Source organism: Mauremys reevesii, linkage group 2, assembly GCF_016161935.1.
Source record: "Mauremys reevesii isolate NIE-2019 linkage group 2, ASM1616193v1, whole genome shotgun sequence".
Lineage (NCBI taxonomy): Eukaryota > Metazoa > Chordata > Testudines > Geoemydidae > Mauremys > Mauremys reevesii.
Genome location: NC_052624.1, coordinates 229,874,207 through 229,899,522, shown reverse-complemented (window position 1 = coordinate 229,899,522; position 25,316 = coordinate 229,874,207). Strand labels below are relative to the sequence as shown.

At 39.8% G+C, this 25,316-nt stretch overlaps 1 protein-coding gene across 4 annotated transcripts in view; it reads right to left on the bottom strand.

The window, feature by feature from the left end:
• The window catches only part of SULF1 (sulfatase 1), a 287,776-nt gene that overhangs the window by 9,390 nt on the left and 253,070 nt on the right, over nt 1-25,316 (bottom strand). For 3 of the 4 annotated variants that reach the window (XM_039522855.1, XM_039522853.1, XM_039522854.1), the window contains 8 exons: nt 20,750-20,966; nt 14,299-14,554; nt 12,093-12,189; nt 11,909-12,003; nt 11,346-11,411; nt 10,641-10,813; nt 7,946-8,088; nt 7,729-7,852 (listed from right to left, as the gene is read on the bottom strand). In XM_039522855.1, coding sequence (XP_039378789.1) covers nt 7,729-7,852; nt 7,946-8,088; nt 10,641-10,813; nt 11,346-11,411; nt 11,909-12,003; nt 12,093-12,189; nt 14,299-14,554; nt 20,750-20,966 — 1,171 coding nt within the window. Of the gene's footprint in view, nt 1-6,826; nt 6,861-7,728; nt 7,853-7,945; nt 8,089-10,640; nt 10,814-11,345; nt 11,412-11,908; nt 12,004-12,092; nt 12,190-14,298; nt 14,555-20,749; nt 20,967-25,316 lie in introns of all 4 variants that reach the window. The other variant, XM_039522856.1, reaches the window with a different exon arrangement.

Sequence of the window (25,316 nt, the reverse complement as noted above, 5' to 3'; positions counted from 1 at the left end):
ACTCAAAATCCAGCTCCTTATTAGAATGCCATCCACAATATAGAAGTGGGGTCGCACTTCACAGCATATTGCACAACAATGAAGCTTCGGGTCAGAGAGTGCAATGTCCCAGCTTCTTCAGAAGAGTACAACAGTCACAGCGATGTGTCACTTGGGGTGACACGAGGCACATCATGTCATATACAGGCAGTCAAAACCCAGCTGTTTATTCAAACTCCATATACAAAATGGAAGTCTGGCCAGGATGTCACAACTTATAGCATATCACACAAGAATGAAGTTTCAGATCAGTGAGTGGCGAGTCCCTGCTCCTTCAGAACAGTGTAGTCATCACAAGGCCTTGTAATTTGGGGTAACCTGAGGACATGTTTTGTCACAGACAGCCGATCAAAACCCAGCTTTCTTATTTGATTATTCAATTAATAAATAAATTAACAAATTAGACATTTACATTTTTATCACATTCAATCACATTCATTTGATGACATTTCTAAACATTTCATCTTACATGGATGTATTTTTCAATAACTTTGGTTTTTGAATAAAAAAACTGTGAAAACATAACCAGTTTCAGCCTCATCTCAAATTCTCATGTTTCACATAGCCCAGAGGAGACTGGACGTAGCTACCTATTCCTTCATAGCTTTTACTCTTTGCTTTACCGCTGGCTTTGAGAGTTTGTGAGAAGATACATAGTCCACCACACTGTGGCAGTGCCAAGAGATGAAAATCTGGCTTGGAAAAACACTTGTGAGGTTCTTTGTTTGCTAATTTGGGACTTGAGCCTACTCCATTGGAGTCAAGGAGAGTTTGGGCATTGATTCCTGCAATGGGAAGTGCTTGAATCTTACACATAAATTGGCCTTCCCTCACTTAACATAACTACATACAAATGGAAATATTTTAACTTTTCTAATAGTATCTTCTAAAAATATATCCTTTCCTTACAAATTGATGTGCCAGCTCCTATTTTAACACTCCCACTCCCAGTGCTCATTTGTCTCCATGGTCCTATGTTTCAATTTAGTAGCCCTAACACCAACTGGCAAATTCCTTACAACAGAAAATCCTCTCTCTCTGGACTGGCTGTGTTTACTGATTCTGGTGACTGAGCAGGGGAAGAGTAAAGTTGTGTTATTCCTCTTTCTGAAAGAGATGCAAGGAAATCAACCACAATGCAAGAAACATTGAATGGTCATGTGAGAGCCATCCTTATAAAGCAAAATAAAGTGACAATGATTTTCTGCCTGTAAAAAAGTACATTATAAAGGATTCAAAGAAGAAAGCTAATTTCTTTCTTAAAGAAAAAAAGGCATGTGGCACAGCTTAACATTTTACTTATCAAGCATCACTGATGTGCTAAAAGCATCTATTAAAATGATCAGGTGAATAAACGGAACTGAGCAGTTATAATAAAGTTCCAAGAGCAACTTTTTTTTCAGAATGCAGGAACTAGGTTCTGATACTCAACACATTTTCCTGCAATGTGACAATGGCCAAAGCCAAGGTGTAGACAATGGGCTGGCGAGAACCTGAATTTCATAAAGAAACACATCAAATATTCTAAAGATCACAACAAGGTAACTCTGTGTAAATTAGCAACTCTTGTAACACTTCCCCATCCTAAAATGATTGACCTGAATCTACCCATAAACATAAGTTTTACATTTCAGCTTCAACCTAAAGTGCCAACATTCGGAGGAAGGATTAATATCTAGCTACGCTGCCCTGCTTGAGAAACATTGTGATAGCCAGCCTTGGCTGAGTCTGACATAAACATTTGTTTATAACATAAAATATTCAAAACAATTTCAGTAAAAACTGTCATTTGGTGGTTGGAAGAAGCTCAAAGACACATGCTGGGGGGTTACTGAGGGGCTTTGGTCAAATTCTATGGGAAAACCCTGCACAAAGCAAATGCATTATATAGCAACTTTTCCAAATGCAAAATGTACCAGTGTTTTTGATGTTACAGATCATACTCATTGGTTAATATTATTATAAGGGACAAATTCTGCCTCCCTCCTTCCATCCATAGAGGGAACTGCATTCTGCTGCACAGACAGGAGCAGGATGCCTGATGACCCACACCCATGGATGGTGTGGAGGCTAACTCCACGGAGCTCCTTGCATTAGATCTAGTAAGCTAGAGACAGGAGAGTAAATGCTCATATACCTGGATCCACCAGCCATAGGAACTGCAAGGACTGTATCATCCTCAGGGCTGAAGTAGTAACCATACAGCCCAGGCAAGAGTATGTGGATATTTTTAACCAGGGCCATCACAGAACCCCTTCTGCGGCACATAGCTTGGTTATTCAGATTGTGTGCTAGAGGCAGGATTTGCCCAAGATGTTCAAACTCTCTCTCTGAGTGCCCTGGAGATTTACATTTATTGACAGTATTAATCAAGTGTTAAATTTTAACTCTGTCATTCTCCATTGGTGAGGCATGGAAGAAAAATGTGCCCAAAAATTATACGTTGGATTCTCTGTTATATCCGCCTTATACTGGGCATAGCAGCAAAGAGGCTTAAGGGAGCCTGTCAGAGCTCCCTATTTCCTTTCCTGACCCTGAGTACAGATTAATGCATCCAGAGGGCTGCTTTAAAATATGCCTGATGGCTATGGTCCCCTAGGGATCATACGCCAGCTGGGGATTGTTGGAGCACATTGTATTCTGGCCACACACCTGACACACCTCCTGCACTAGGCATTGAGGGGATGGAGAGATGGAAGACAGACATCCTCAGCAAGAGACTTGAAGAAGGTTTCTGCTCTCTTTGCACTGCCTGATTGGTACAAAGAGAATTGAGTGGGGCATGAATCTGGTCCCTTATCTTATAGGCATAACTGCCATCAAACTATTTAAGGAAGTATTTTGGAAATGCCAGTATTCTTCTATCAAATCTTTGTGTAGATGGATAAAGTGTTATATTAATCCCCCCACAAAGGTCTGTGTCAGTGAATGGCTGTGACCATACTTCACAGAAGTTGCCATCTTCGTTGTGAACCAATGAACTGTAAGGAAGACATGTTTTCAATAGGAAAACCACTCAACTGTGAATGCTTTTAGGCAAGTTTTGACATATTTTAATTCCAGGAGTAAATGCAGGTGTTGGGGGTGGTGGTGGTTTTTCTATTTTAATTCAATTCACTGTTTGTTTCCTGTAAGCAAATGTAATCTGGAGTTGTAGATAAAAGATAGGCCAAGTCAGGGAACCTTATATCTAATGTTCTGGTTCACTGCTAAGTGGCATGCCCCACTTGGACAGTGCAGCGTGGCAATAGCCATACTTCCCACCTGTAAGTGGAAATGCATCCTCCTATTTCCTTCAGAATCCTCCCGACAAAACCCTAGAAACTGGACTTTGTGCTTGGGGCATGAATTTCATCCCTAGAGTAGCTCAAGGCAAAAAACATCCATTGGCGGCAAATCTGTACCTCACTCTGCCAGCTCACTCCATACAGTGTATCAGTTTACTTCATATCCCACATTATACCCCACTTCACCGGCTACTGAAACTGGGTCAGCAAAGTCTCTCTTGGTTTGTTAGTGTATTAACAGATATGATTATGAGAACATGAGCCTGCTGGTTAAATGTGCCCCTTTTGGGGATTTCTGAAAAAGGATAAGAAACAAAACCCAACAATAAAAAACTCACTGAGAACTTATAGGCCTACAAAATTGCAACACTGTAGACACAGAGATCTATTTTCCCATCAACATTCTGGTGACTTTCTTGTGGGGAAAAGCGACTAGATGAGGTAATAAGAGGGAGGCATCATTAATGAAAGTTACCCTTAAAACTCTCCAATGCATCAACTTAAGTACAGACACCACAATAATTACAATTTTACTATGCTGTTATAGTAGGACAATTGTCATTTCATCAGGGAGCTAACTGCCAAATGACATATTATTCTGAGTGACATATAGAGAAACAAATTGATATAATGAAAATCCAATTGCCAACTAGCCAAACAAGTCTCATTTCAGGGCCATGATGGCAGCAGAAGCTGTTTAATGGCTTTAACAGCAGCCAGGATGTGCAACTTTTTTTTAAAGATATTAGAAAAACAGAATAACTTATACTGCAGTTTAACCAACAGGGAACACAATATTCTCATTTCCTAGAATTGACTGCATGCTGATTGGGTAAGTGAGAGGTTTCATATATTAAGATAAAAGTATAAAGGAAAACAGAAAAATGTTTCCCCTGCAATAAATCAAATCTTGTTAAAAATAAACACAGAGAAGGAAAATAGGGAAAAATTGTATCTGATTAATATGAAGTACTTTTGTTTTTAAAGTATTTTGCATTTTATCAGATAAACAGGCTAAGACCCAATGTAGAAAAATGCTGCTAAGGCTACATACATAAGCACACATCTTGGGATTCTCTTCTCAAACATTACTCAAGCTGTTATTCATGGCTAAGATTCCTTGAAGCCTCCTAAGGAATTTGGATACTCACATCCTATTAAGAATAATGGCAAATGGGCATCAAAATCCCGAAGCAGCTTGGAAAGTCTCAGCCTGTGTGTATAGTTCATGGCTACTCTGGGCAGCTGTTTATGTAGAGTCAAGATCTGCCCTTCAATGCACATGTGTGGCACAGAGCAGGGCCGGCTCCAGACCCCAGTGCGCCAAGCGCGCACTTGGGGCGGCATCCGGTGGGAGGGCGGCAGGCGGCTCCGGTGCACCTCCCGCAGGCATGCCTGCGGACGGTCCGCTGGTCCCGTGGCTGCGGTGGACCTCCCGCAGACGTGCCTGCGGAGGGTCTGCTGGTCCCGCAGCTCCGGTGGAACATCCGCAGGCATGCCTGCGGGAGGTCCACCGGAGCCACGGGACCAGCGGACCCTCCGCAGGCACGTCTGCGGGAGGTCCACCGCAGCCGCGGGACCGGCGACCGCCAGAGTGCCCCCTGCGGCGTGCCGCCATGCTTGGGGCAGCGGAAATCCTAGAGCTGCCCCTGGCACAGAGGTCCCATAATAGGTGCTTCCTGAATGCATCCAAAGGTAGAAATGGGCATGCAGTGTTCATTCCGTCTCTACATAGGCATTAAACAAACGGTGCGGACATATATGCCTGCAGCCACAACACAGCTAATAGGGTGGTACTGGCCATAAATCACCACATTTAGTTGTGTATTAAATTCTGAACTCAAGTATTTAAAATATCAATACATCTAAGCTGAGCTACTAAGCCTACATAATACCCAAGCAATATTTTAAGAGACTCACAACAGCACAAAGCTACATCCTTTTTAATTCTGCACAGTTTTGGTACATGAAGAACAGATTCCTCTCGGAGATTCCTTTCCAAGATTACAAAGAAATGGTTAAGGTTTCTTTTATAAATGTCACATATTCACAGGGTCTGAAGGGTCTGAATCAAAACTTTGGACACAAATACCTTTGACCTTTGGGAAACTCTGGCTGGACTTGCGCTTTACAGGTCAGTATTATTTTAATTGTGCTACACCTATTACTCTTCCCAACAGAATAATTTTAAATGACTTGGTGAGTCAGTGGTTAGAATGATTTCACTACTAGACTTTATGTCAAGATGTAATCTAATGATATATGGTGCCATATTATTTCATGCAGCCCTACAACATAAAAATGCCATCTCTGGTAGATGTAAAGTCAAAGGTAGCAAAAGAAATGCTTGCAAGAAAGTCTTCATAGGAGAGATTAAAAAAATAAAACCAACAGAATCCAAGAATCTCATTCTCCCTTTGTAGTAAATAACTGTTTCCCATCAGGCTTTAGCAGAAGATGCGCAAACCTGTGAAAGAACATGAGATTTCCCAGAACAGCTCATCAGATCCTCAGTCATGAAACTACACAATTGGGAAAAATACAAACTTGGCTCTCCAGGGAAACAGCTGCTTAAATTAGAGATTTATAAAACATCAAGATGTGATTATTTTAATTGTTTCCTGACTGCTGTGTTTGCTACACAGAGCTAACAATCACACACTCTTTGCTCTCCCCAGAAAATGGACCATTTATACAACTGTAGTCTCCTGAGGCCCAGTTATGCCTTCACATACACTGGTGTAAATTTCATGTAATTCCAACAAAGTGAATGAAGCTGCAAAGGTGTAAAATTGATGGAAAATGAGAACAGAACCAAGCCCAAATATCCTGGATCATTTTCTACCATTAATTCTACACTTAACCTGAAGAGTGGACAGTGCTGCAGATACCAATACAGTGATGTTATGACTTCAGCTTTCTCAATGTCTCTGTCCCTTTTTCTACTCTCTCCCCAGATCTGTTTTCCTCACTCGCAGCAGTGAGTGGTGTGCATACAGTATGCTTACCTACACCAAGCTCATCCCTATTTCAACCAGTAGGGGCCTCATCCAATGCCCATTGAAGTTAGTGGGAATATAGCTATTGACTTCAATGAGGGCTTACTCAGGCCCTTGGAGTATATATAAATCAGAGGTTATATTTAAACACATTTCTTTTACATTTACAAAGCAGCTGTATAGTCTTCTTACATTTAAAAAAAAACCCCAAACAGTTTGTTCTTTTTGCATAGATTCCCAATATAAGCATATAAAAAATACAGGCATGGACTAATTAAAATGAGCTGCATGAAGTCTTGCCGTGACAATGAGCTAAGTTAAATGCAGAATGGCAGATCTAATAACCAATGGCCAAGTTCAGTGGAGAATATTGTTAGAAAATGCATGCACCAAAAGCTATGTTGTTTGCAACATGGCAGGATACAGACATTAGTTGAAATGGACTGGATCATGCAATTATTTGGAAAGAAGCTGCTGAGGAGAATAAAAAAGTGTGGATACCTGTGTGGATCATAGCTTCCTCCATCTTTATTTCCTGATATAGGAAAATACAAGAGTAACTTTTGTTAGTGTTTAGAACTTGTAAAAACCATTCACAATGTAGTTTCCATGCACAGCATCTAATCCTAAAAAGAAATGTATTGTGTTAAATCTAGACAGAGCTGCAGTCCAACAAAAGTTTCCGGAAAGATGTGTTCAAAGAATTGAAAAAATCCCACAAAAATCAGATTCGAAATTATAAATTAAAATAATTTTCATGGAAAAAGGAGAGAAGAATAAAGAAGCAATGGCATAAAATATGAAGAGAATATTCCTGTCAAAGCACAGTTTAAGGTCACCTAAAATGAAGTGCAACAAATTCCAGATAAGTGAAGTATAAATATCACTTTTTTTTTTAAATTCAGTAATATTTGTAAAGGACTGCTCATATCTTGCTCTCCTTAAAAACAGAGGAGATATCTGTTCATTAAAAGTCTGCAACATACATTCTCAGTTGCAATGTAGAGTTTGCAGTTAATCACTCCTTGGTGGGGTGCTATTCGAAAGCAAAGACTAACAAAATTAATCCTGTAGGAGAGAATGGAAACAAAGTCCTGCAAAGCTATCTAGAGTGTAATTAAGCAGCATTAGCATGTTCTTCTATTATTTTTTAGTGTAATGGCTTGGTCACCTTCCTGCCCAATACTTTGTAATGTCCATGTACAGTAACCCTACATAGCTGCAGTGAAACATATCTGCAATGGACTAATAATGCTGTATGCACAATTAACCGCAAGGTTTTCAGAGCGAGAGAGAGAGAGAAAGAGAGAGGTAATTGATCCACTTAGTAATGAAGAAAACAAAAGACACCCTAATAAAAACATACATGAATAGTGCCTTCTTTCAGATTTTTTCTTTTTTACCTGTTTCAAGTCCCTTAGGTCGTGGATTGCACTGCTTGTAACCTTGACAACTTCTCAATTCCATTAGCTGTATATGTAATTGATTCAAAATGCCTCTTTCCACTGTGTGTACTGTATTTGTCAGCTGGGCATCAGAAAAAAAGAAATATTTGTTAACAAGAGTGCAAACATACAGAATATTAGTGCTGAAGAGTTTGTAACATAGAAATTGGTTTACCTGATAGGGATCAGTGTTCATATCAAAATATTCCAAGAATCCGGTTGCAAATTCACAGAAGAGAAAATTGTGTGTCTCATTAATTGTTCGCAAACACCAGTAGGTGTTGTTGTTTGAACTTGTGCAAGCACAGAAAGACCCCACTGTAATTGGGAGAAAATGATTAGCTTTAGATATAAAATAATAAACATTGCTTTTCTGCTTGTAAAACTTTTATGATTTTAATCGTTTTACTTTATTTTTCTGAAAAGTTCTTTAGTTTTAAAAATAAACCATTAAATTCTATTCAGAAACACAAATATTTCCTAAGTTATTGAAATACAAAAACATATATGAAAACTCTTATGCGTTTTAAATAACAGGAGACATGAAATCCTGTGGATAACAGGCAAAATTCTGCCCCGACTGACACATGATGTAAATCTGACTTCTCTGGGATGAACAGGATGTAAGCCTTAAAAAAAAAAAGTTCTTGTCCTCAGTTGCTCATGCAGAATGAAATTCAATAGAGTTGCTTAGTATACAAGTCAGGGTAAAATTTTCACCGATGTTCTAAAAGTAACCTTAACCTCACTGAACATATAGGATTCACAGACAATTCCACCCACATGGTGCTATTCTGCACTCCTCTAGAAGCTAGTGAGAGCTGTCTGTATGTTGTCAGTGCTGTGGCTTGAGCTCCATTTGTTAGGGAGTATATATGATGAGAGGGAGAGGTAATGTGGCAGGCAGGAGAGAAGGAGGTACATTATGGAGAGCGAAGAGAGGGGAGGAAAAGGAAATGTGAAGATGGGTTTGGATTGTAGGTAGAATGTTGCAGGGGATTGTAGGGGATGTTGCAGTGTGGCACTGGAGGAAGGGATTTGGAAGAGTTGCTGGGGGCCACTATGAAGGCAAGAGGAGCAGAGTAACAGAGCTGGAGGCAGAAAGGAAAGAGGCAGGGCTGGCAAGCAGGAGTGAAGTGGCACTAGTAGGAAGAATGAAGCCCTGGAGGAGCAGTAATGGAGGTGATGCGCACCATCGTGGAAACCCCCAGGAGGACGCTGGTACGCGCCATCAAAAGGTTTTCAGCATCACTGACACACAGCCCTCTGAGGTGAGTGGAACCAGCACACAAATATGATGGTTTACCAGAATGAGAGGGTTAAATCATATTATATTTACTAACCTAAAATATTATATATGTGAAATGTCTGATTTAAGGTTACAATGATACTCTTAATGTTTATCTTTTCCTGATTTCAGAGCATTTAAAATCAAAACCTTAAAATCAGCATTAACTAACTTTTGTATTCAGTTTCCCTGCTTTTTTTGTTAGTTTGTTTTTGTCTCTGAGGAAAAGAGAAGAAAAACATCAATCAATTACTTTGGGTTAAAACCAGAAGTCCTTACTGAATTTATGCTAAATTCTTACCCCATCAAAACTCTCAGTGCAGTTTTGTATTACAAATGTGCAAAATATCACTACAAATGTAAAACCCAATCTTCATATTTCCACAGTTTGCAATATTTGTCTTTAACAAACTGGTCTGAAGACTAAGGGCAGAAATTCAGCTGTTAATGGAACTATGACAATTTCTACCCGATATGTATCTGTTCCGAGTTCTCAGTGAGATCTAGCCACCTGACAATGTTCAGCTTCTATAGAACAGCTATTCCTAAGTTATATATGTGCAAAAACACCTAAAAATTGTGGAAAAGAATGAACAAACAAACAATCCCCTTTGTTCTGTGATCAAACCTTGAAACTTTCAGCCTCAAAGCAGAGTTTATCAGTTACTCACAACTGAAAAACAAGGGTTTATAATGGAAGTCCTGTAGATACCTTAAATGTAATGTTTGCTATAGTACTAGCCCAGATAAAAATTACATGGATATCAATAAATTCTTTTGCTTCAAGTCAGGAGATGATCCCTAAGGGCTGGGGGAAAAATCCTCCTTCTTCCTGCTAAATTTTGGCATAATATTAAACTAATGTGAAGATTATGATAGTTTTTGGGTCTCCCCTTATTCACAGAGACATGATACCAGATTTTATGGTTTTGTCTCATTGAGTCTGATAATTATTATGTTCTCAATAAACTTAACACTAAATTCAGCTGATTAAATTCTGTCCTGATTGACTCCCTATGTAACTCCTATTCAAATCAAGAGGGTTGCATGGGTGTAAATGACAGCAAAATGGGAGCCACTGTATTCATCCTCACTCTACTTCACTTTAACAAAGTGAGAAGTCATTTACCAGGATTTAACAAGCAGTATTATATGGGTAGGTGGGAAAATAAATGTGCATATACACAGGAAATAATGGAACTTTTTTTTTCTTTTCAGGATCACAGAACAGCATAATTAGAAGTCCTCTGAAATATTTAGACATCTTGATCTACAAGATGAGGAACAAAACCAAATAGATGGTAATAAATAAGCACAGGAACATGTCTTTTTTGTGTTTCTACTATCTTAATTGAGGCCTCTAGGTATTTATATTGCTGTATAAATAAATAATAACTACAAGTGCAGCTCTTCATTAATTTCTTTACACGGCAATTACTACTTTGTGTGCATTTTGTGTCAGGAACGTAAGTGCCTGCTTTCCAAAATAATGCCCTCGTTGACTGTCCTATCTGGAAATTATCACATGAGACAGGAGGATGAACCTCATTAAAGTCTGCATGTGGAGATAAGGAATACTCACAGTTCCAGAATGGTGCTGTTTGCCAGTGGTTATTATCATGGGTAAAACATGTAAGTCCAGGAAGGCTGCATTCATCTCCTTTCTTCTGGCGCCTCTTTCCCTTTCTCTCCTTCTTTCTCCTGCGGTTCTCTTTGAATAGCTGAAGTTTGCTGTCCACTTCCTGTGCTGCTTCTCTGTTCAGAGGGGAAGCAATTAGTAGTTCACATAGACTAATTTCTATTTGTTTGATAAGGGCTTTAACAGTAATGTTTATTTAAGTTTTTAAAAGGCTGAATGCTCGAAACTATGTACCAGAGAGGGAGCCTAATTAAGGGTGGTCTTTCTCTCTCTCTCTCTCTCTCTCCCCAACCCATCTCTTATCATTGTGAGAAGATGCACTCATCACAAGTAAATCAGATAGATGTTGTATCAAGTACAGGAAGTAAAGGTTAACAGGACCCAACTAAAGGTCATCAGGTCAGTCAGTCCCAGAATGATTCATTTCAACCATTTCAATGGGATTTGTGCCATTGTTTTTAATTTCCCAGTGCTCGTCCTGAGCTTCTGAAGGTTCAAATTGGGCAGCTAGTCAAAAGTTGCCACCTTCTGGTACCCACCAGACAACAGCCATTTTGGACTGTGGCTCATCACTGATATTTCACAGTTACTAAAAAGCAAAATAAAGCAAGTGCCCAGCTGATAGCAAAGGGAAAAAACAACACTTACTTGAATGGATGAAGGTGGCTCTTCAGTTTCTCTCGGGTCTTCACCCCTTTCTCTTTGTTGTAATAGCTACAGATAATATTAAAAACGTCAGCTTTTCATGACTGGATAAAACTTAATTCATTTTCTGCAGTCAAAGCAAAATCGGAGTACACCATCTGTTTTATGTTCTGCACTTAAAATAGATACTATTATTGTTTTAGTTGAACGTACAGTCTGTTTTATTTCACTAGCAGGAATGACTTGTATGAGCACATACGATATCAAAATGATTAATAGAGGTGGGTCGAAATATATAACCAGAATCCAAACACACCTAATGCTAAAATACAGATCTGGATCTTCATTCATTCATGCTGGCTCCTACCTGTAGAATGAGTTAAAGCAAAATCTTGGATTCAAATTTTGAGGAATTCAGTCTCTGGATCCAAACTCTGCAGCTTGAATCCATATCTGGATATTAAGCTTACAGTAGCCAATGTTAAATCTTTCCCACTGTATAAAAGCTCATGAGTTCATAAAGTAAATCAGTGAGAAAAACAGTGCTGCAGGTACATTTTTCTTACTTCTGTTTGCTACAATCACAGTCATCAGGTTTTCTTCTTTTTAGGTGTCCTCTCACTTCCCTTAAGTTCTTAATTTTATCTTGGAGAGCTTCAATCTGCAAAGCACATTTATATGCAGAGTTACACTGTGATGACATCAGAGTTTAGAATCTTTATTAAGAATAGATTTTGAAATCCCTCTAACCTCCTTATCAATGTAGGCCTTGTGGTCCTTCCAGGCTCTGGATGATTGGTATAGTTCCCTCTCACAGTGAATGGTGTCATTTGGAAGAATAAAACACCTATAGATGCAAATATATTGGGAACCATTTAGCAGAACAGTGGAGAGAGATCAATAACTTTCCTTGTGCCCATCCACCTCTTTCCCTTCTTCCAACGTCTCTTCCTGTCCTCTCCTCCCCATAAAGTTTTCCAGTTGTAGTCCGCCCTCTGGTAAGTAATAAAATATACCAGGAGTGGCCAAACTTACTGACCTTCTGAGCAGCAGACTACAGTCTTTGGAAGTTTAAGAGCTTCTCCCTGGTGGCGGGGTAGTGGGGCTAGGGGTGAAAGCCCCGAGCCCTGGCAGGCGCCTCCCATGGGGCTGAAGTCTCTAGACCCCCCCCTCCCTGATGGGCAGAAACCCTGAGCTCCCTCTCCCCCCAGTCTGGTAGGTGAGGAATGGGAGGGGTTCTTGGGGGGGGGTGGGCCGTGAGTGGACTTTAACTGTAAAAGAGCCACATGTGGCTCAGGTGCTGGGATATGGCTGCCCCTGATTTAGACTCAACAATAGCAGCCAGGGATGTGTGTTGGTTTAGTAGTCCCAGATAATTGCCTCCATCTGTTTTCTCTCCAACGTGGAGAAAACTCCTCCTTGGCATGGGCTCTGTGCTTGCTATGTTAAGATGCAATAACATTAACATGTTGGGGATTCTCAGTCCAATCAGAAACAAAACCAAAGTATAAAACTCCATCAAATTTAACAAGAATTGCCATTGCTTGTAGAGCCATCAGCTGCAGACAGGTAGGTTTTTTCCTCATGATCTTGGCATACTACACAATTGGTAAGAATGGGACTTGATTGTCCAAAGCAATGAGTTAATGACTCATCAATTTGCTGTGTGACAGAAGAAAGTTCAAGTGGTAAATAATGTGAACAGTTGCGTGCTAAAGTATCTGTAACTATGAACAAAATATATGGAGTAAAGACAGCTATTCAGGATGACGGTTCTAGCAAGAGAAAACAACAGTGAGAAGGCCAAGACTGACTTAGCTGAGAATATCCAGTGTTGCTGTAACTGTGTTGGTCCCAGGATGTTAGAGAGAGACAAGGTGACTGAGGTAATATCTTTTATTGGACCAACTTCTGTTGGTGACTGAGACTAGCTCTCGAGCTACACAGAGACTTCTTCAGGTGTTCAACAAAAGTTGGTCCAATAAAAGATTTCCCCTCCCCCACCTTGTCTCTTTAACTGAAAATAGACAGAGAGAAACATCTGCATACTGTTTTCCCAAAGTTTCCCTTACTGACGTTCTCACACAACTTCCATAACTGTGCATTTCTGAGATTCTATGGACACACTCTTCACCTGCCCTGCTTCAATTTGACTCCCTTATGCCTCTGCTCCAGAAGAAAATGGAAAGTCATGGACCCATAGGAGTTAGAGATGGAAAAGGTGTACAGAGTCTCCTATTCCAACCCCTTCATTGCAATTGAGTTGTCAATTATAGAGCTGGTTGGAAATTTTCTGATAAAACATTCTTTCATTGGAAAGTGTCGATTGGTTTAACCCAAATCTGTTTGTGGAAAAGAGTCAGTTCTGATGAATCTCCAGATTTGAAAAACTTTTGAAAAAATGTTTTGTTTTCTGGTTTGGAAATATTAGTTAATTTATATTAAAAAGGTTAAAAAATATAGATTGTCAAAATTGAAATGAACCATTATGAAATTATCTAAATGAAATGTTTTGATTGACCTGGTCCTTTCTTTTGGATTATTGGTTTGCAAATTTTTTTGAGATTTTCACTTTTTGTTCTGATTTGAGATGGGAAATTTTTTTTAAATTTCAAAAACTCTTGCAGGATGTGAAAACTATTTGCTGTCCATCCCTACTCAATTGTACATAGGTTTAATTTGAGTCTCTGGTGCCAAGTCTGTACATTAATACAAACAGCCAGGAAAGTTGGAATCACTAGGCCCAATTCTGCCCTCACTTACAGAGATACAACTTATCCCATTGGCTTGACCTGTGTAAGAGAGGGCAAAATTATAAAATCATTCTTTTATTATATTATTGTGTTGTGTTATATAAACTGTAAAATACTGAAAAGCAAAAAGATAGGGATAAAGAAGAAAATGCAAAATGTGGGAGAAAATTTACTTTAAGAAAAATGATATAAAGCATTCATACTTGTGTGTCACTCTGACGGAATCAGGTTGGCCAACAGCATTGGTGCCATCAGCTATCATTTCTTCTTCTTCACCTTCACCACCATCATCACTGTCTTCTGAATCCTCCTCATTTTCAGTGTCATGACGCTTATTAATACTTTTGGACTGCGACACTTGTAGTTCCTCCTCCTCCAGATTTATGTCAAATATTTCACCTTCAAATTCCACAGACAAGGACCGAGTTTGGCGAGTATGAACAAATCGGGGTTTGTATTCTGCATCAGAAGAGGAAAACATATTCATGCTTATACATATACAAAAACAGGGAACAAATTTCAAAGGGCAAGAAGGATGTACTTGTAACAAGGCACAAACTTAGAGATCGCAGACCTATTTCTGGCTTTGCAAAGACTTCCTTGATGATTTTTGGCAAATTAAGGTCCAAATTTGAAGAAGTGGCCTCTTATTTTGGGTGCTGTAATTTTTATGTACTCAACTTTATACATCCAGGGCCTGATTTTCAGACATGTTGAGCAACCAAATCTGCAACTGAAATCAATGGGAACTGTGGGAGCTCAGTACCTCTGAGAATCAGGGTGTAGGGGTCCAAAATCACTTGTTTAAGAGATGGTGGCACTTTTTCCTTTCAAAGTTAGATATTAAAAGGACAAGATTCAGTTACGTAGCCGAGATGGCTTTTCAAGGTATAAGCATATCATGGCTCTCTGATATTTTGCTGCATTGCAGAGCTAGAAATGACAAGATTTTCCCACTCTCATGGGGATCCAGCACTCATTTCTATCCCTGTAAGGGCCTGAGACTCCGGACTTAGAAATGTCACAACTTTAACTATAGAAATGTATAGAAATACAGAAGTTTGTATGAGCTGCTGCAAGTCCTGTACAGGTGGACTCATGGTAACTAAGACACCTGGCTTTAAAGATAGAGATATTAAAAAAAAAATCCAAATAACATGTTAAATACCTTCTAAAACATTGTTAAGGTGTTTTTGTTTGGTTAGTTTTTTACTCCCTTTGGCCGCAGTTTGCCGTTCCCAGCCAATGGAAGCTGCGGGAAGTGGTGCCATTTCCCGCAGTTCCCATTGGCTGGGAATGGTGAACTATGGCCACATGGAGCTGAGGGGCTCCATGCCTGTGAATGCTCCAGGTAAACAAAATGTCCCAACCTGCCAGCGGCTTACCCTGATGGGCCAGGAGCCAAAGTTTTCAAACCCTTGAAATATAGGGTTGGCTTATGAAAGGGTCAAACAGTTTTTGCTATTTTTACCTATCCATCTTGGGGGGTTGGCTTATAAACGAAAGGGGCTAATGAACGAGTATACATGGTATGTTAAAAGTCCAGTCCTAGTGTGTTGTGGGATAAGATGGAATAGGTAAAATATTTCAACACTCAAAATCTATGTGTGATATGCAACACTCTACGTAAAATGACTGTTGTTATTAAAAGTTCTCAGTTAATTTGTAGTATAACAGAGGATGAAATGATTCCTGGAGAGTTCTGAAAAGGTATGGAGTGACAGATACTGCAGATCATATCACAAGCTTTCTGTTAGTTTCTCTGAGACAACTACACAGAAGCTCTCTGCATGAATCTTCTGGAAGCATTGATAGTGAGCCTCATTTCACATTTTTTTCAAATGACATAATTCTCCTAAACTGTTTCAGTGGATACCTGCTGTCAGCTCTAAAAAAGTGTCCTACTCAGTCAGTGAAGATGTACACCTTTCAGAAGAGAAAACCAGTAACAAAGTCTCTATCATGTAAAAACCTATTGTCTATAGTGAAGGAATAGGCAAAGATTTGCAGGGTGAACTGAAATAGACCCTTGCAAAGCTATAAACTCCTCCCATGCTCTTTATTAATCAAATGATTGATATGGAAAGTTTGGAAAATATTCCAATCTTATTACTAAGTAGTCTGAAAAACTGAGGCCTGAGCTGTCCTTACACTGTGCCCCACCAGGCCCTTCAAATTGTATGTTGCTTGGATGGAACCCAGAGGGGATTTGAAGAAAGAGGTTAGGTTGGGACAGGGGATGAAGAAATGCCCCTTTCTGTAGTGCCAGAGCTTGCTCTGCTCACAGATTTCCACACAGATACAGGGAGGCAATAAAGCTCACAGCTCAATGTTTCCACTGAGTCCACTTCATGGCTGTTACTGAGCAGCCAATGGCAGCACACCTCCTGATGGAAGAGGCACCAGCAGAATAGAAGCAATCTCTGCAGTAAAAGCAACAAAGAATCCTGTGGCACCTTATAGACTAACAGACGTTCTGCAGCATGAGCTTTCATGGGTGAATACCCACTTCTTCAGATGCAAGTGGTGGTGGAAAGGGGGGGTATATATTATATATGCAAGCAAAAAAAAGAGTAGAGATAACGTAGTTCAATCAGGAGGATGAGGAGGCCTGTTCTAGCAGTTGAGGTGTGAAAACCAAGGGAGGAGAAACTGGTTCTGTAATTGGCAAGCATTTCACAGTTTTTGTTTTAATCCTGCTGATGGTGTCAAATTTTTTGAATGAACTGCTGCTCAGCAGTTTCTCTTTGTCTCTGGTCCTGAGTTTTTTTTTGCAGAGGATGGCCACCTTATCTGTATTGTGTGGCCAGGGGAGGTTGTGTTTGTTCTCAGGTTTTTTTTTGTTGCCATTTGTGTCCATTTATCCTTTTCCTTAGAGACTGTCCAGTTTGGCGATGTATATAGCAGAGGGCATTGCTGGCATATGATGGCATATATTACATTGGTGGACGGCAGGGTGAATGAACCGGTGATGGTGTGGCTGATCTGGTGGGTTGGGTGTGTGGTGGTGTTGGTGGTGTAGTGGGCAGAGCAGTTGAGTTGGTTTTGTTTGTTGGTTGTGTTGGTTGCTGAGAGTTACTAGGTGGTGGTGTGCAGTTACTGGTGAGAATAGCCTCAGGGTTGCAGTTGTGTGTGGTGGTGACTGGGCTGGCCACCCACACAGCCCTGTGAAAGTGTGGGATGATCTGGGATGGTAGATATGTAGATCCTGATGATGAGGGTGGAGGTTTTAGCTGGGGGTATGTGATGGATGGGGTGGAGTCCTGTTGGTTTTTCTTTTTGGGTTGGTCTTGCAGTAGGGGTGCACTGGGGCTCCTGGCTCTGCTGATCTGTTGTCTATTTCCTTCCTCGTATGTGTAGTTTTGAGAATGCTTGGTGGAGATTTGTTAGTGTTGGTGTTGGTTCTCTGGGGGGTTAGAGCAGATGCGTGCTGTTGTACCTGGCTGGGGGTGGTGGATCTTGTGGTGTGGTGTGCCCGGATGGAAGGGAAGGTGGGTAGGGTAGGCAGGTTTTGGTAGGTGTTAGGTGGTGGGTATGTGTTGTTGTTTTATTGTTGTTCAATTGTGTGACTCTAGGCGGACGATCCGTAGATTGCAGTACAACTCCTAGCTTGGCTGTCTCTATAGAAAGGCTCCTGGTTCTCAGAAATCGGAAATGGCACTGACTTCAAAACCTGTGCTGTTCTGACTCCCTAAATCCCAAGTTCTCCCAACAGAGGATGGTTGAAGGAAACTTCACAAATTGGATCTCAGAGAGATTTTGCCCTGAGCTGGCCCCTCCAGGTGTTTTTCTGTGCAAAGATGTGAGGTAGCCTCAGGTCTGAATTGAAAATAATCACATTTCCAGACTCTTGCCAGCTTTGTTTATTAGTGAAAAAAGAGGGGATAAAGTGAAAAATGAGGCAAAATAATTTTCATGCATAGGAAGACAACCCGTAAGCCACAGAAAAGAACTGCAACAACTATTGCTATAGAGATAGCCTGGAAAGCCAAGGATTTGTATTGTAACAAATCCATGGCCTTCTAGGGCTTCACAACTGTCACTATGGCCAGTTGTAACTTTACTTTGATAGTGGGGACGGAACTTGGATCTTGCTGCTCCAAAAACAGAGCTTTCCAGGAGACGCTCCAGTAGCTGATTGCTTCTGACATACAGACGATTCTGATTCTAGCCAGCAAGAGTCAATTCTAATGGAGTTCATTAGAGTACAACATTATTAAACACAAGAAACTATGTTAATGCAACACTTAGGTTGAACGATTAAGAGACCCCAAAGTCAGGAAATGCCCAAGTTATGGCTGAATGCGCAACCGTAACTTCTGTCCTCTGAAGAATGTTACAGGCTTTAATTATATCATCACAGGCTATCCTGAAATAATACAATATAGTATCATAATTGTTCTGTAACATCATATATAAGTGCAGCCTCCTGTAATGTTTGTAAAATTTTTGTATGCTTACACGAAATTTCATGCAAATTCATAACCCACAATGCTGTCTAGACCCAGTGGAATACAGTCTGTACTTGACTCAGGCTACCTTAACCCAGCTGCTCTTGGCAAGAGTGTTAGAACAGAAAACACACCAAACATGAGAAGTTTAAGCATTTGATGGAAAGTGCCAATCTCAGTGAAGAAACAGAATATATATTTTTGTTAAGCCCTTTACATGGCTTTTGTAAAGGGAAATAATATCTCATCAATTTATTAGAACTCTATGAGGAGGTCAACAAACATGGAGACAAGGGTGATCCAGTGGAGATAGTGTACTTGGACTTTCAGAAAGTTTTTGACAAGGTTCCTCACCAAAGGCTCTTGAGCAAACTAAGCACTCATCGGATAAGAAGGAAGGTCCTCCCAAGGATCAGTAACTTGTTAAAAGACAGGAAACAAAGGGTAGGAACAAATGGTCAGTTTTCAGAATGGAGAGAGGAAATAGCGGTGTCCCCTGGGGATCTGCACTGGGAACAGCATTAAACATTTTCATAAATGATCTGGAAAAAAGGGTGAATAGTGAGGTGGCAAAGTTTGCAGATGATACAAAATGACACAAAATAGTTAAATCCAAAGCTGATTGATAAGAATTACAAAGGGATCTCACAAAACTGGGTGACAGGGCAACAAAATGACCGATGAAATTCAGTGTTGATGAATGTAAAATACTGCACATTGGAAAATATAATCCCAACTATACACACAAAATGATGGGTTCTAAATTAACTGTTACCGCTCAAGAAAGAGATCTTGGAGTCAGTGTGGATAGTTCTCTGAAAACACCCACTCAATGTGCAGTAGCAGTCCAAAAAGCTTTTGAATTTTAGGAACCATTAGGAAAGGGATAAATAAATATGTAAATATGATAATGCCACTGTATCAATTCATGGTACAGCCACACCTGGAATACTGAAAGCAGTTCTGGTCACTCCATCTTAAAAAGGATACATTAGAATTTGAAAAGGTACAGAGAAGGGCAACAAAACATGATTAAGGGTATGGAACAGCTTCCATATGAGGAGAGATTAAAAAGACGGGTATGATTCAGCTTAGACAAGAGATGACTAAGGGGGGATAGAGGTCTATAAAATCATGAATGGTGTGGAGAAAGTGTTATTTATCCCTTCACATAACACAAGAACCAGTGGTCTCCCAATAAAACTAATAGACAGAAGGTTCCAAACAAACAAAAGCAAGTATTTCTTCACACAACACACAGTCGCCCTGTGGAGCTTGTTGCCGGGGATGTTGTGAAGGCCAAAACTATAACGAAATTCAAAAAAGAATTAGGTAAGTCCATGGAGGATAGGTTCATCAATGGCTATTACCCAAGATGGTCAGAGATGCAACTCCATGCTCCGGATGTTCCTAAGCCTCTGACTGACAGATGGGACTGGACGACAGGGACCACTTAGTAATTACCATGTTCTGTTCATGTCCTTTGAAGCATCTGGCATTTGCCATTGTTGGAAGACAGGATTCGGGGCTAGACAGACAATTGATCTGATCCAGTATTGTCACTCTTATATTATTTTACATCTTACATTATTTTTGAAGTAGGTATGTTTTCTCAGTTGTTAACACAGAAAATTAAGCACTGGTATTTTAAAACTTGATGGCAGTTTCCCTTTACATCACACTCCACTAGAGAGCACTAGATTATAACTCATGAAGTTACAAACAGGCTGTTTTATTAGCACTTGAAAACTTCAGCTGAGTAGGCTTTCACTTTGACAGCAATAAGGATGCTTTAATGTTTGAGATGCAAAAAAAAATAAAATACAAAACAAAAAAAGTCTACTGCAAATATCCGAACATGTTAACTGAATATTAGTAATGAAAGAAAATGCTTGCTTAGGCTACTGTAATAATTACCTAGATTCTGTAATTTACTCTGCAGGTTTTATCTCCAACCCATACAATAGGTGGCACCAAAACATCATCATTGCTACTAACTGGCCTAAATAACATTGATTATTGTGATAACAGCTTCTGGTAGCTTTTGATTTGTTTTTAAAGCAGTAATTACTCAAGTACCGACTGCGAACTACATGTGCATTCATCATATATCCAGGTGAAAACAATTCCTTGCTGGTAAAACACCGCTCAATTAACCCAATGCCCCCTTTCCTGAGTATCTAAGAGCTCTGAGATCACCTACTTTGGGCACCGGGGTTTCTCATGAACTGTCTTTGATTTTTTCTCTGGGTCCTGCTGGTTCGGTAATCAGCATCTGCACAGATGCATTCTTTGTCTTTATTGCTGTATCCATGGGAGTGTATGCTTCGTGTTCTCTTTCTGATGGTGAACATGTCGCTGGATCCCTTACACTTGTGAATTCGAAGCTTGCCAGAAGAATCCTCAATGCACTGCCATTTCTGTGAGAGGAAAAATAAAGATGATTTCCCAATGTAATTCCAAGCTCTGTCTATTTTGGATTCTTTTTGTAGCACATAACGGGCAAAGCCTTTGAAGGCTAAACAATTCTATAAATGAAGATTTGAGGAGGAAAACATTGTAAGGATTAAGTTCACTCACATTCACCTCAAACCAGTCTCTTGTCCTAGGAAAACATGAACTTGAATGAAAATCATTGGAAATCTGCATAAAAAAATACAACCTAGCCAAAAAAGATATATAAATAAAGGGAATCTAGACTAAACACATCCTTGAAAAGAGCAAGTAAAAAGCCCTAATTTACTGAGCCACAGAGTACAGCTGCCAGGATTGTTTTCACCAACCCTCCATCCCCCTTTTTTCTTTGGGAATACAAACTTTGTTTCTTTGTTCTGTGACTTGGAGTTTCTAACATGAATCAGGAAAAAATGTAGATGAAGGAGAAAGACTGAAATCAGGTCAATTAGAGGATTCCGTGAAAAAGGGACAAATTCTGATTTGATTTATGTCAATGCATGAAACTATTAACTCACTCCCTTAACAGAGGCCAGTGTCATGACCTGCTTCCTTTAGTGTGTCCACTCAAAATCCTGCAGTCACAGGACACAAACATTGCTCTCTCCATATGTTTTATGTGCAAAGACAGAGGAAAAAGCAAGTGTATTACACCCCTAGTCATGCTCTAACAGACCGCACCATAGGTGCAGCCAGTATGCCAAACGTGCAGAATAGGTCATATACAGCCTGTTGGAGAAGGGAGGGGAAGATCCTTGGGGTAGACAGAGTGTGAGCATGGACATTCTCATCTGGATGCCTCTGCCTTGCTGTTTATACCAGCCTTGAGGGGAAAGCAGTTTGGTCTGGAAGGGAATTGCTGAGACCAGCTTTGCACATGTTGTGAGTATCATAGTGAAGAAGAAGGAATGAGAGAAAGCAGAATTCCTTCCAACTGGTCTGCACAATGTCTGTCTGGTTCTACTGCCAACAGCCCCGAATCCAAGTGGAAGATTCCACCTGGATTTTTGCACAGGGTTCCACTGTTTTCTCATTTGGATATTAGAAAACAGTTGGGCTTTTACTTCCTTTACACACTGTATCAGTCTTAAAATGCCATAAACAAGAAAGATATTTAAAACTCTTAGCCCACTTCTTTTAGGAGACACACAACTACACTGACACAGGTTGCCTTATTTTAATCATCTTACCATGGTAAATTTTTATCATGTACAATTTGCTTAAAACTGTGGCCAAGGGACTGAGAGCTGCCCTGCTATGGACTGGCAATGCTCTGGACACAGACAATGGCCAAGTGAATTTATGGAAACAATCTATCTCAATATAATCCCCTTTATGTCAATATAACTGAAGCTACACGAGGGTCTTGCACTGATTTAACAATATCTATTTCTAAACGGACAGAGTTTAATCAGTACAAACTGTGTGTAGGCAGGCCCTTCAGTCAAAATGTTCACAAGCTTTAGTACCTAACGTTAAATACCTAAATGCATAGTTAGGTACCTAAATAAAATCGGCCTGATTTTCAAAACATCTTCAGCATCTTAAAAACAACAAAATGAAACAGACCACTTCAGTTAGGTTCTTTGATAGGCATCTGAGTGTTTAATTCAGTGTTTGAAAATTGTGGCCTTAATACATCTCTATCAGAAAGATGGGGACAATACTGTGAGGATTGATTAGCAGAATTTTATACAGAGCTTTCAATGTTATGATTACCACTAATACACACTCTTGAATCCTTGCATACTAAATACACTGCTAAAGCAGCAAAGAGTCCTGTTGCACCTTACAGACTAACAGACGTATTGGAGCATGAGCTTTCGTGGGTGAATACCCATTTTGTCGGATGCATCCAACATTTTGTTGCATCCGACAAAGTGGGTATTCACCCACAAAAGCTCATGCTCCAATACATCTGTTAATCTATAAGGTGCCATAGGATTCTTTGCTGCTTTTACAGATCCAGACTAACACAGCTACCCCTCTGATACTAAATACACTGCATTGACATTAAAGCTATTTTCTGCTTGTTTTGTAATGCCTGAACTTCTCCGCCAACAGTGGTCCTCCATGTGTTTCTAAGAGTCCTGAGGATTCCCTCAGAATGATGCATTCTTACTGGGAACTATCCTTCTGGCAAAATGAGAGCTGGGTGCAGTTCCTCCTGGAATCCTTCAGCCCCACTCCCACTGCAGAGCTGCACAAATTTCTTCCTTCCATCAAATAATGGCTGCTCTGCTCTGTTTCTGAGGTGTTCTCATTGTGGTAAAAGGGTGAAGGAAATAGCTTGAAAGTGAAACTTAAACACCTGACTAGTATCATATTGTGCCACTGCTGTGGTCAGGACACAACTAAAACAACTCCTGAAATGAACATCATATATGCCTCAGGAAAACAATAGCCATACAGTGTACAGCAATGTAAAAAAGAAGTGAAGTCAAATATTCTTTAATACGCTATATATAACCATAGCCAACTTTGCTAATAAAAGCTCAATGCCTGAAGTTGCCTGCAGCTTAGTTTAATAACAGCAGCACATCTTTATTCACTTATGTTTTCAAATACTGATTATGAATCACAGCACTGTGACAGCTCACTCCAGCTTTGTGTGTCATGAGATGAACTAAAGAGCCTACGTCCAATAAGAAAATCATCTCTTCTATATATTTACCTTACTTTGACCGATCCAGTTACAGTAATTTATATCTGAAAGAGAAAAAGCCTGTACATATTTCCTTGTCTTCTAAAACATTAGAATTGTGTGGACACTTTCATATAAATCCCTACTGAGAGGGGTTTACAAGAGCCATAATCATTTGCATTTACATCTCAAGGTTAACTTCAAAATGGTTCCTATGAGAGTAGAAGAGTGTGGCCATCATTATAGATATTTACAGGATTGCACCAGAGGAGTTTTTGTATCTATTAGATATAAACACACATTAAAAAACACAGCTCTATTTTTAATACTATTTAAAAATGTAGTACTCTTTAAAAATTCGGAGTAATTACTTTTTTCCCCTAAGATCAAATATAGCAGCAGCTGTAATTCTTACTTCCTCCATTGGAGGTTGATTCAATGTTCTAGCAAGTCTTTTCCACCACTTAATAGGAACTAATTTTTTTTAAACTGCCTATGCATGGATTTAATCGATATGTAATTGAAATATGAAATATGTATGAAATGTATTTCATAGCTTCCCTTGAATGGTTTTGTTCATAAAAAGGGCACCTAAGTGTGAAATAGTTTAGAATTCTACAATGGAATTTTCTTACTATCAGTGATTCCAAATCCATGACAGAATAGTTATGAACTGACCATATGTTAAAGTCTAGAATATTATGATGGTCTCTTCTGGTCTTAAGATCTATACAATTCATGAATGAGCAGAAAAAGAAAGCTATGATCAAGGTTTTGCCCTCAGTCCTCTACCTTTCCCCAACTGAACAGCAAGATGTCTGTTACCCTGGCTTCACAACCTCAAAGGAGGTCTCTGGAACTCCAATCTCTCCATCAAGGTTACATCAAAGACAAAATAATGGCACATACACAAATGAAACATTTGTTTGATAACCTTAAAGTTGTACATGTTTTCTTATTTTTCCATGTTTATTTCCTTCTCTCTTTCTCATTCTTTTAATTTAATACTTTTCTATTCCCCCTTACAGCTTTCTTTTCTCTTCCTCCACTACAGTTCTCTACTTTTTTCATTCTCTTCTCCCTGCCTGTGTCTTGCTTCATTTATTCCTCATCTTACTTACCTTTTCTGATCTCTTTCCTACTTTCACCCATCTTTACTCCTTTCATATTTTCCCCTCTTTCTAGTTTTCCCTCTGCCCTTCAACTTAACTACTGAAGTGAATGCAGAGGAGAAAGTGATATTCAACACCATCCCACTATGGATGGGGTCCTGAGACTTTATGGAATCTTTAAACACAGGACACATCTTCAGATACATCAATTTCAAGAGAGCAATGCCCATTTACATAAGCTGGGAAACTGACCCATACTCTCTACCTGGAGCGGAGATGCCTTGGTTTACAATCGTGTGTTGCTGGTGCCTCTGCAGAGCTATCTCCTCCACATGGCTAGAAGATGCAGTGGCAACTTAGTGCTGAATTTTGCTAATAAGCAGCAGTCACTTGGTTCTGCTCAGGAGCTGAAATTCAGCTGCATGACAACAGATGCACATGCCTCAATGGGAATGCTGGTGCTGGTGTTACAGTTAAAGAGCAATAGAAAGCTGAGCATTAAATCTTGTCCTCAGATGACTTCACTAGCAGTTACGAATTTGCATTTGAGGGCAAAATTT